The following is a 12353-nucleotide window of genomic DNA, read 5'->3' as shown; positions in this document are numbered from 1 at the left end:
GAAACAAAAATCTTTCTGTATAAAATTTTCAAAATAAAAGCTTTTGCCAAAAGGGAAAGAAGGATTTGTTTTAATCAATGAGGGGAATTTCAAAAATGTATCTTCCTCATTAGGATTTCAAATGAGCAAGCTTTATTGGCTGCATACTGCTCACCGAAAGCATTTTTTTAAAACCTAGTGCAACTTTAAATAAAAAGAAAAGTTTCCAAAGTTTTGAATTGATAATACTTTTTAATTAGGAAAGATTTGTGTGCAGTCTAAATGACACGGGGAAAGAAATATTTTTAAAATTGTTCTGGAAGTTTTTCTAAAGGGGAGTGTAATACAATTCAAAGTGAGACTAAAGAAGTTGCATGTGTGGAAAACATTTCAAATAAAACATTCATCAAGCAGCGGGAAACTTGAAGGAAGGCGTGTTTATTTAAAGGAAGCCCGGACCCGACGACCCTTGAGGAGCTGAGGAGGTCTGAAGTTGTCCACCATGTTGCACAGAGGTTCTCCGTCCCCAGTGAAGAGGAGGCTGCGGAACTTAGCCATCTAGTGAAACAAAACAGAAGTAAAGAAGCAATTAACCACACTTTATTGCTTCACAATCAGTGGAAATCATTTACAATAGAAAATTTATTAATTGGATGAATAAAAGTCAAGAAAACCGCCAATAAAATCATCATCAGTATAAAGGTTTGCAATATCAGTGTGTGATGTGTGGAGCTTGTGTGAAAAAAAATGGTTCTTCTGTCTGTCAGGACAAGACAAATACACACACACACACATATTTAGTGAGCCAAAAAGTAGAAGCCAGCCAAAAAGAGTAAACAATGTAATATAATGTACATTATACATGTACAATGTATTATACTGTACACCTGAAAAACATGAATTGTGAAACATTTGGAGAATCTCTTGTTAGTGTGAAGCTTAGTTAGTCATTTTAGCTACTCCCCTCAGCAAAGAACTCAGTGCTTTGCTCGTGTGGTTTTGGCTTCAGGTTTGACAGCAGATGCCGGTCCTGATTCAACCTTGTGCATTTACTTAGACTTGGGACTGACACCTGGAAACACTGGAAAGTGTCACCATGTGGTTGCAGTAGATGAAAGTACCTGGTTGTCCTGGTCTCCCATCCCAGAATTAACCAGACTTACTACTGCTTATCTGTTGAGCTGTGTCCAGAGCACCACAGCTCTAGCTCTACGGTGTAGTGATGTTGATCAGCAGGAAAAAAGGCTTTTCCCTGCCTTTTTATTTATTTTTTTACTCTCTACGTACAGCTTGTTATGTGCAATACTTCCCCCCAATGGACAGTTGTTGGAACTGCACATTTTTCCTGTCCTATTAGCTCTGCTTCAGTTTTCCTAGTGCATCCTAATGTGTTTCAACTTTACAAGAAAACCTTTGATGTAAAAGCAGAATTTGAAATATAATCTGAATCTTTGGTGGCTGAACCCTGGAATTATTTTTTTCTTCACCTGACTGAAGTTTTTTACATACAAACTTACTTTGTGTGTTGGTCAAGTGTTAATAGTAACTTGACTACCTGAGCAGGGCTGACGCTGATTTGCTCTTTAAGAACAATCCAGGTGACACTCTCCAAGAGGGGCGGGGTTGTCAAAGAGCCGTCGTAAGTCCAATAGTCCAGTGAACCCGGAAGAAGAGTCTTTGGGTCAAAGTTGGCAAAGACGTTCTGCTTTCCCTATGGACATTCATGGAAATGACAATGGAAAGAAGGAGCAAGTAAAGAAAGATGAAAGAAAACTATGTCGGTTTGATACTTTAAATCTCATAAAACTTTCACTGCATTGATCATGCTGGCATTCAGCAAACCTTGGTCTTGATAGCATCCAGTGCGTCCAGAACCTTCTGGAGCTTGGGATTGGCAGCACCGATCTAAGGGATTTTAAAAATTAATTTCCAGATTCACTGTTAATTATTTGTCTAATCTGTCTTAAATCTTGAAGACGTCAATATCTGAGGCCTTCTTCCAAGCTGAGGGTGTTGAGGTAGGAATTCTCACCTTAAGAAAGACCCCCACCACAGCCAGGCCATCAGGCTTGTCTGCAGCCTCTCCAAAGCTGGCATATTTGGTGTTCCAGTGCACCAGGTGAAGCTAAAAACCAAAAAAGGAGTCTCTCAGCTGGGCAGCATTAACAGATCACCAAACGATTGAACTGTACGAGTCCACCAATCTAAAAACTAAACCCCAAATTGATTTAATATTTTATGTGTTAATCTTTTTAAAAACTGTTTTAATGACAGTTTACTCAACCGATTGGCCATGTAATCCCAAGAAAAGTCAATTTAGTAAAAGGCTTATGTTTCATTACGACCTCATGTGTCTTTTTTCATTTTTAGGACAAGCAGAGGTCCATCAGTCTGAGGTGCAGTCAGGGAAGTGCAGATGCCGCGTTTATACCTCACAAGGAAACGTGATGCCATTGATGGTGTGCTCTGAGCCCCTTTCATCACTGGCTCCCCAGTGGAAATGAAACTGCTTCAAACGATAGGTTCCAGAGATGGGACCTCCTGTCAGAGCTGGTCGTGGAAACACAACAACATGACTGTAGATGCAGTCAGGAAGGCACAGCTGCTTGTTAAACTCATGCAATAGAAGAATATAAATGCATCCTTAAGAGTTATTTAGTTCTAAATGCCTGATGTTGGATTTGTAAATATTACTTTGTCTATTGAAATAATTGGTTTTACAATACTTGCATTTGTGAATTGATAGATTCTAAACACAAAAGGATTTTTTCTCTTCATCTTCCTAAAGTGAGTCAGGACTTTAACAGTAATGTAATGAAACTACGTGTTGCTGTTGATCTTGGTATTGTTAGTTATAATCAAATGTTTCTTTGAAATATTTCTATAAAGTGTTTTTTTTTCTGTCTTTTACTAAGCTTTGTTTTTTTTTTTTTAGCAAATACCCAACAGCTTTGTAAACAAATGTGTTTTTATGAGGATTTGGGTTTACATTTTTTTTTTGGACAGTGATTTTTTTTTAGCACCTTAATAGTAAATGTTTACCTTATAATAAATAGTAATAGTTTCTTTACCACATTTCTTTAAGCCTCGTGATGTTTGTTCATAAGGTAGGTTAATGTAGGTTAAATGTTGATTATGAAGAAAAGAGCAAATATGAATGTTTCCTAAAAGGTAAGTTGTTTAAGAAGCGAGTATCAATCCCATAATTCATCATTCGTGCGCCCTGCTGGCTGACAGTTGGACAAACCTCGCCTATGACAGGGCGAGGCTGCAAGCGTCTGTTAACCGTCAGATAAAGTTTCAAATTTGATAAAAGGACAAATGGGAGAGGACGTCATTGGACTGTTTTCGTTGCAGAAAGTCAGAACGTCTGTGTCAAGATTTCTATAATTATTTTCTAAATGGAGTCAAGTAAATAAATGGGAAAAAAAAACAACATGTTAATACATAATAGTACATCAGGGAAATACTAAAACTCTAATAAAAAAATCCAACTTCAACAACGATTATGAATGTATTTAAAAACAGAAATAGGGAGCTGAGCAGTTCTTACTGGAGCTGTCGGTGTCATCCACAAAGTCCACCTGGAAGGAATGTCCATTGTTGAGGATGCCCTTAGCGTCTCTGGCGTCGTACCTGATTTTCAGGGGCTTCAGAGAGGGGTCAAACTGGGCCTCCTTGGGGACGATGTTGATGGGAGACTGTCTGGGCCCACTAGCTAGAGGAAAGTTTTCTGCCCAGGTTTCAGGTCCTTCAGATGAAACAATGGAAAAAAAACAAGACAAAGGATAAGAACAAACAATCCAACTTACAAAAGTGCTTACATTTTTTTTTCATCTTTAACATTCAGTTGGAAAAACAAATTTATAGGCTTTAACAATGACTTAAAATGTGACTTCTGTAAAAGCAAAGAAGAATAAAAAATTACACCTTTCTTGACCAAAGGGGAATGAATCATAAACCACTTTTACATAAAAAAACTCTCTTTAAATTCAAACTAATGCATTTGTGTGAAGAAAAATATTTTAAAAGACAACAGATTAAGAATTATTGATGAATAAGATTAAATAGTTTTCAGTCAAGTAGAACATTTAAGATGTGCAGAGTCAATAATTTATGCTTCCTACAGATCTTGGCTTTTTACATCTCTAAATTGCTTTTTCTTTTTTATTTGTGCAAAAATGTTTTTCCTTTTTTATTTTTTAGCTTTGCAAAGCTCATTTATGCTGCAAACTGATTTTATAACATGCATCAAACAAATGTTGAAGGGATTTTTGAAAAATTCAATAATATCTTTTCTAAGTAGCTTCTTGATTAATTGCAAATTAAAGTGCATTTAGTGTTTCGGTTGACAAAATACTAAAATGTTTATTTTTACTGTTTTTCTAACATAGGTTACCTAACTGTTTTTGTGTATTTTTAACATGTTTTAAAAAACGCACGCTGCATGTCACGCGCATTTTTCGTTGCTTCGTATAACAGGCAAATTTATTTTGAATTTCAAACTTAAATCGTTTGTTTAAAGCTATTTTTAGATCACTTTTAATATTATAAATTGCGCACAGCCTAGGTTTAAGATAAAAACTATTATAGAACCACTTAAAATCTATACGTTTTTGCAAACAAATAATCACTGATATTTCCATTTACCATTTTATGAAGTAAGAATAACATTTCAGATAAAAATCTCGTCAACAAGAAAAATAATACAGTAATAATAAGCGAGGAAGACTGTGAAGCAGAAAGCCACGTGTCTTACCGTCAGATGGACCGTAACCCCACGCGTGAGACATGCCTGTCTGCTATGTCAGTCCGAACAGCCAACGGAGAGGAAACTGCGCAGAATCCGTGTTGGCGACCCTTTATAGTGGCTCCGGCTGAGGGGCCTGGTTTGCTCGAAGGGTCCTCTGTCAGTCTGCAGATAAGGACAAGCATGCAGCACCTTTCCTCCACCCCACCTCTCTGCCTTCCATCCATCCATCCATCCATCCATCCATCCATCCATCAATTTTTTGCAACAGTGTTATGCTGTGAGAAGTGTGCAGCACTGGTCTGGATGGATTGTTTTCTCTGCTCTTGGTCAGGATTGTCCTTCATCTGAAATTTGTATTTTGGGCAATACTCCCCTGAAATGCCCCCCCCCCCCCCCCCCGCTTTCTTGAGCCCCCCACCCCCCAACCCGCATTGTCTGTTTTACATAGACAAGAAGGAAGGAAAAGCCAGAACACACTCACATAACCCCTCTTGTTAAAGTAAAATATGTCCAACCCAAGAGGCCCTCAGCTCTCATCTGTCTGCCTAGCTGTTGGACAGGACAAGTTAAAAAAAAAAAAAAAAAAAAAAAAAGAACACACTCACAAATTTGACCAAAATATAATATAAATTTGAGTTGCATTTGAGGGATTTAGATTTTCTGTGTTCTATTTGTGTGTTTAGCTTTTCTCAAAAGTGTAAACAATACAATAAATAATTTTTATAAACTGAAATTTATAATTCCTCCTTTGATGAATCTGACTGCTGGTATGCAATTCCTATAACACAAAGTCTTGCTTATTAGATGGAAACGCATACAACATCCCATGATTTTAGCCCCGAATCCTTCAGTGACAACCTGCAGCAGGGCTCGTTCTTTCTGACTCAAAATATTCTTAGATGAATATGGTTGAATAAAAAAAAATCCACAATGTTTGTACATTTTGTAGAAAATGTAACAAAAAGAAGATGTATTTTTTAATTTCCAGTTTAATCCTCCAATTGAATATTTAACCGTTTGGGTTGTGTCAAAAGTGTTGCTGTATCTAAACTCAACTTACAAACGTTTTCAAAAGCAGCTGCAGAATTTGAGACACTGGTGTATTTTGCAATACTTAGAAAATTATAGCAGCGTTTACTTGCATTCCAAGATTTCAAATGTGTTTATTAGAAGTTGTAAGTTGTTTGAGTTTATTTATGAAATTATCATAGTAATCAAAACACATATAAAACATTATCAGATAAATCAATTAAAGCAAGTTATTTTACAATTTCAATGTAATTTAAAAAAGGAGTGCAGAAACAAAAATTGGAAACAATTTTGAAAAAGTAAAATTTAAAATAGAATTTACTTATTTGTGAATTTCGTTAATTTTATATTTAAAATGCATTAATGAATAGTGGTTATTAAAAAGAAACATTTCAATAAATTGAGCAAGCCAATTTCTTTACTAAGTAAAAAAGTAGAAGCAATCTTACAATTAAATCTTATTATTAAACTAATTGAGTTATGAATTAAATGCTAAATTAATCCATTTTTGTTGAATTTTAATTTTTAAGGTTTTATAGCTTTTCTAACTCTTACTAACTCATTTAATAATCCCATTTAACAATTTATCACATATAATATCAACAAATTAATACATAATATTACAAAATCTAGTTAATATCATATTATTAAAATACATTGAATAAATAAAACAACAGCTATTTTTTATTCATTTCATTTTGTTTATTTGTGGTTATGAAGGATTTGTGCAATTTACATTGGTGATTTAAAATATCCTATTTTTTCATATATTCTTGATAACTTGTATTTATTTCAATAGTTAATAAAGTAACAGAAATAATATATCATGTTCTTGTGTTTATATGGATGAGTCCTTGAGGGGGTGGGATATGGGGTGTCTAGTTTTTCGCTCTGGGTACCAAACTTGCCAGGAATACCTCTGATCCTTCTTCTACGTTGGTCCAGGCTGCTTCTGTGCTGAGTCTGACCCCAAGCGGCAAAGAAAGGTCTGCTGTTTTCAAGAATTATATTTTTTTGTGCTCTCGCTTGTGTCAAATCCACTCCGTGCTCTCAACACAAACCAACCAAACACCATCTTGGAGCAGAAAATCCCCCCATAAACATGCTGACATGAAGTCTCGATCCCCTCACCTCAGGGATGGTATACGCCGTGTTGACTGAGCCAAAGATGGTGGTCAAGGGTTTATGTGACAAAAACTCTCAGGATTCATGCAGAATCCCTCCACCTCAGTTTGCTGAACGATTCTGTTTTCAAAGGATTTACTGAGAAAGATAGTGTTGGCTCTCAAAATCCAAACAAACCCTACTGGAATCTTAGGATTATGCAGCAGACAAACACTCAAAAATGTGAGTTTGTGTGTGAAATCTGGTGCTGATGTTGGTAAAGGTTCCCTCCATCTGTTCAAGATTTGAGTCAAACATGAGGATTACAGCAGCAGCACAGTCAGTGAATGTTTAGAAGATGTAATGTGCATACGTTGTTTGGTCCAAAACCCACCCTAGACACAGCCATATCCAGTTCATTGAGTAACTGCAGTTTAGAAAACTAATGTAAAAGCTGGGAAAGGAAATTAGGTTTTTCAATCTTTTGCTGTAAAAAAAAAATCAATCTTCAAAATGGAGCCTTTGTAACGTTACTTCTGGACTCCTGAATCTCCCTATAAACGAGTAAAGTACACTAAAATGCAATGCTCATCTTTCAAATCTGACAACATATTCATATGATACCATGTTATCTCCTGACTTCCTGTTTGTCTCAGGATTCATTTGATATATTTTATTTACCAACTGTTTTTGAAGCATTAAAAAATCCCGACTTTTGGGAGTTTAGACCTCTAACTAAGATCCAAAGTCTGACAAGATTCAGTCAGCCTCTACCCCTACAATAAAGCAGCTTCTTCCTAATGAAACTTGTGTTTTCAACATGTTTTTGTGGTATTTTTCTGATGATGGAGGACAGGTATAAGGAAAATATGCTGAAAATAGCATTTTTGAATATTTCTTTATTCAAATTGTTGTTGATCAGGAGCAGAAAAGAAATGTTAGAAAAAAGTGTATCTGTGACGTAGAAAATATGCTGGGAAGGGGCGCAAGCTCCCTGCTCTGCTCCATTCTGATGCATCCATTTGTAGACTACCAGACCCATGTATGTCTTTGTTATCCTCGTCTGAGCTGAAATCGGGCTCTAAACTGTACGACAGGATAGCTCCAGTACTGCTTGCCATTTTTGATGCACTGGTAATGTTAGGTGGGGGGTGTGAGGGACTGTAAGCTATCTGGAGAGCATGTAAACAGAGCACCCTCAGCAATGGGGAAGGGAAGTGGGGGCCCGATTGCTCATTGCCAACAGTCTTAGAGGCAAATTTCTAATGAACTACTGCTGCTATGCAGAAGCTATGTCCTAGAAAACGGCACGGGTTTTTCAATTTTTGGCTAAAAACATCATAATCATAGTTAAAAGACCACTGGGAACACTTTTACAATAGATCAAAAGATGACTGGAGTGGGTCCATAAATTGATGTCAACTAAAATAGGAAAACTATCTTCTTTTTGCTTTTGGTTTAAAATAATGCAAATCTGTAAACAGAGGATCTAAACATGGGAAATGTTGACTTTTTGGTTTTATATTCTGTAAAACAATGGCAAAGTTCTGTCTCTGGAAAGTTGTTGGAGTGAAATCACTGGGCAAAGATTTAAAGATTTACTAACGTTTAAACTGCTTCAAGTGAAAGTTTGGATCAGAGCAGATGCCTTTATAACTGTTTTAGACAAAACAAAGAGTCAAAGGTGGAAAAGCTCTGTATACAAAACTAGCATATCACCAGATATATGAAAACATGGCTGTTCCATGAAGCTCTTGTCTTTCAGTTTTCATGTGTTTTGAGCTTTTTCATTTAATTCATTAAAATAAATAAACATCAACTGAAAGTACACATTTTTAATATTTGCAGTCCAAACTTGTAAAAGTTTGACAAATTATTTAAAAAGGAGACAGCAGTTTATTTACAAAAGAACATCAGAAATAAATATTTCATCTGGAAAAATGTTGACTTTTTTGCACAAAACATATTTAATAGGATGTCTGCTAAAAACAGCTGGAACATGGGACTGCTTGTCATAGCATGAGTAGGATCTTCTTTTAGTCCCATTCTCATCTGACACGAGTTTCCAGCTGCTGGAGAGTCAGTGTTCATCCTTAGTGGGTTCTAATTTTTCCATTTTTATTTCTGCACACGTTCTATTTACACGAAAGCTGTGGACTGCAGGAAAGCACAGCACTCAATCTCAGAGCCATTTTGAAGTATATTGTTTGCCTGAAGAACAACACAATATGTTGCTGTGAAAACCTAAGCATGTATAACTCCTTACCTGCACATATGCACTTATAAACTTGAAGACCATGAAGGATGGTGGCTTTTGTACTGAACACTGATTCATTTATATTGAAAGGTCCATTGTGGTTACAGGATGAAGTGGACTCATAAACTCTTCATAAGTGGAAAAACTAAAGGAATAGAACCTGGAAATTATTGCAGAAAACAAAACCAAGCAATACTTGTACAGAGTAAATTATGAGGAGGTCAGCAGCAAACAGACCAGACAAGCACGGACGACTCATAAAATGTACCTCAAAAGGTGAACTAATAAGGTAAGTGCAGGCAAGATCCATCAGGGAGGAACCACCTGCACAGAAAAACAGAAGAAACCAGATTTTTATACATAATCCATAATGTCACCTATTGGATTTTCCCACAAGATTTGCTTGGTTGGTGGGTTTTCTCCCATCAACACTCTAGGAAATTGAAAATTAAGTGGTAAATATTATTTTGGATGTAAGATAGGACTCCAACATTGCTACCAGCCTCCAGAATACTTTTGAAGAACTGCAACATCTAATATTCCTAGTTTACATCACATTCAGCTGGATAGCTCAGTTGGTCAAGTGCAGGGTTCAATTCCCAGGGTGGGCAATAAACGTCATCAGTGTTTCCACCAAGTACCCAGATAAAATACCCATGTTACAAATGAACTTTGAAGAAAAACATCCTAAAACCACATTAAATTATATGAATAACAAATAAATGAAATACATTTTTCCTGTTGAGCAGAAACGTCCTCCTCTCTCCTTGGTTTCGTTTAAGCCAAACCTGCTGACGATGCACAGCAGGGAGGTATTCCAGGAAGCATGTTTAAACTACCCTGACTTTAATCCTGAACTCTGGCTAAAATCCGCCTGAACTTGCTTACTCTGGGTATGTTGGTTCCAAAAGAACAGATATGAGTTGGCGTAATTACACTCGACTTGGTAACCCTAGGTTAATGGGCGTGCACAGCAGGTACATAAAGACATTCTCAATGGATCGCTGATTTCCGGAGTCACCATGGATATGCGTGGTGAAAAAAAGAGCGCTATACTCCAGTGAGACGGAGTCTGAGATTTTAATGACGGCGTATGAAGATTATACGTCCATTAAAAAAGTAATACTGCTGCATCAGCAAAAGAAAGAGTTTCTGCTTGGAGAAAAAGAACGGACAAAGGAAACGCACGAGTTTCTGATCTTATTCTCATTGTGACACATATGTATATATAACCAACTTAAATTAATTCAAGTTGTTTCCCTTTTGGCTTTTCCCATCAGGGGTTGCCACAGGGAATGAGTCGCACGGTAAACTAGGCAATGTTTTACGCTGGATGCCTTTCCTGACCCAACCCTCTCAAGGCAACCAGGCCTGGGACTGGCACAGAAGCAGAGAAGGGAACAGGGAGCAGCCCGGAGTCGAACCCTGGTTTCATGGACGGAAGGCGCCGCAAACCAGCACGAGCTAAACCGGCTCCTCAGTTGGTAACAAGTAATTAAGTTAAATTTATCCAACTTAATTTCTTACGTCTATCCAACTCAATATTTTTTTACAACTCAAATTTACATATTTATCTAACTAAATGTCATATTAATCCAATTCAATTAAATTTTTTCCATCTTAATTTATTGTAATTGTTGAACTCTCATATGTCTAAATTTGATTCTGCAGACATTCTCATTTTTATAACAATAAAATGAATGAAACAATACAGATTTACATTTTGTAAGCACATATCATATCTCCGAATTTACAATTACTTCACTACACATAAACTCATCATCCTCTCCCTCCCTCTCACTCATGGTGCAGAAAGAATTAAATACAACAGTACAAATAATTAGGCAAAACACATTAAAACAGCTTGACAACTAAACACATTTGGTCAAAAACTCACACTTAAACCCAAATCCCTCCGGACAGGCAAAGAGAATGGTATCCCACAATCCCTTTCAGTGCCCATCTAATAGCAGCACCAAAGTTACACCTACGCAGGTTTTTAGAGGAATATTTAGAAATTGTGAACAGATCAAAACACCACTTTGGGGTTATTTATAGTGAGAAATGAACATACACTTAACCCTTGTGCTATCCTTGGCACTTTAACATTGGGAGTTGGGTCATCTAGACCCACTAGACAGTGCTCTGAACCTTTTTTCTTCAATGATTTGTGATCTTCACTGGTGTCCATGGATTGCATGAAATCTTTCCACCTTTATCCACCTTTGTCATGGTAGTGAGAACACGTCAATGTAAGGGTGGGGTCATCTAAGATAGTACAAGGGTTAAAGAAAACAAATTAAAGATAGGAGTAGGATATATACAGGATAAAGGAAATTCACATATAACATAAATAAAATATAACTATGCATCAGTAAATGGCCAAACCTTTATATAAAACAGATGTTGTGCAAATACAGCTGAGTTTAATTGTGCAAGGAGACTTACACGAAGTAAATGTGCAAGACCACAGCGGCCGTGGTGCAGCGGTAGGGCGGTCGACCCATGATTGTAATATTGCAGGTTCGATTCCCGCCTTGCACGCCCATGTATCAAAGTGTCCTAGGGCAAGACACTGAACCCCACCTTGCCTATGGTGGGATGTTGGGGCCAGTGTTTGGCTGTGGAGCTCCATCAGTGTGTGACTGAGTGAATGAGTCTGTGACTGTAAAGTGCTTTGGGCCTTCAAAAGAAGGTAGAAAGCGCTATATAAGTATACGCCATTTACCATTTATAAACAATGAGAATGTGCAAAGGTGCAGTTGATGCAGTCTTCACCACTCTCTGCAGGCGTTTGCAGCCTATGGCGATAGAGCTGCCGTACCACACTGTGATGCAGCTGGTCAGGGTGGACTCAACCATGCAGCTGTAGAAGTTGCTGAGGATCTTTGGGGACATGCCGAACTTCCTTAGCCTCCATGGGAAGTACAGCCACTGATGAGCTTTCTTCACCAGCTGGGTGGTGTTGAGTGTCCAGGTGAGGTCCTGGCTGAGGTGGACCCCGAGAAATTTAAAGCTGCTCAGCCACTCCTCTTCCAGTCCCCGGATAAGCAGCGGCTTTTGAGGGTTCCTCTCCTTCCTTATGTCCACTGTGATCTCCTTTGTCTTGTCTGTGTTGAGGGTGATGTTAGTGTCCTAACACCATGACACCAGACTGGCCACCTCCCTCCTGTAGGCTGCTTCGTCCCCGCCAGTGATGCGTCCTATCATGGCGGTGTCTTCAGCAAACTT

The 12353-nt window shown here is 37.6% G+C and overlaps 1 protein-coding gene across 1 annotated transcript; it reads right to left on the bottom strand.

Moving 5' to 3' along the window:
• Positions 1 to 396: 396 nt before the first annotated feature.
• LOC101161087 (carbonic anhydrase) lies at positions 397 to 4870 on the bottom strand. The gene is made up of 7 exons (XM_023964792.1): positions 4739 to 4870; positions 3533 to 3730; positions 2411 to 2529; positions 2012 to 2104; positions 1822 to 1884; positions 1535 to 1690; positions 397 to 537 (listed from the first exon to the last, which is right to left on the bottom strand). The coding sequence occupies exons 1-7, from the start codon at positions 4770 to 4772 to the stop codon at positions 418 to 420; spliced, it is 783 nt and encodes a 260-aa protein (XP_023820560.1). The 5' UTR covers positions 4773 to 4870; the 3' UTR covers positions 397 to 417.
• Positions 4871 to 12353: the final 7483 nt, after the last annotated feature.

The sequence above is a fragment of the Oryzias latipes genome, chromosome 17, assembly GCF_002234675.1.
Source record: "Oryzias latipes chromosome 17, ASM223467v1".
In the NCBI taxonomy this organism is placed as follows: Eukaryota; Metazoa; Chordata; class Actinopteri; order Beloniformes; family Adrianichthyidae; genus Oryzias; species Oryzias latipes.
Note: the sequence above shows the minus strand (reverse complement) of the source record. Positions and strands in the feature narration are given on the sequence as shown.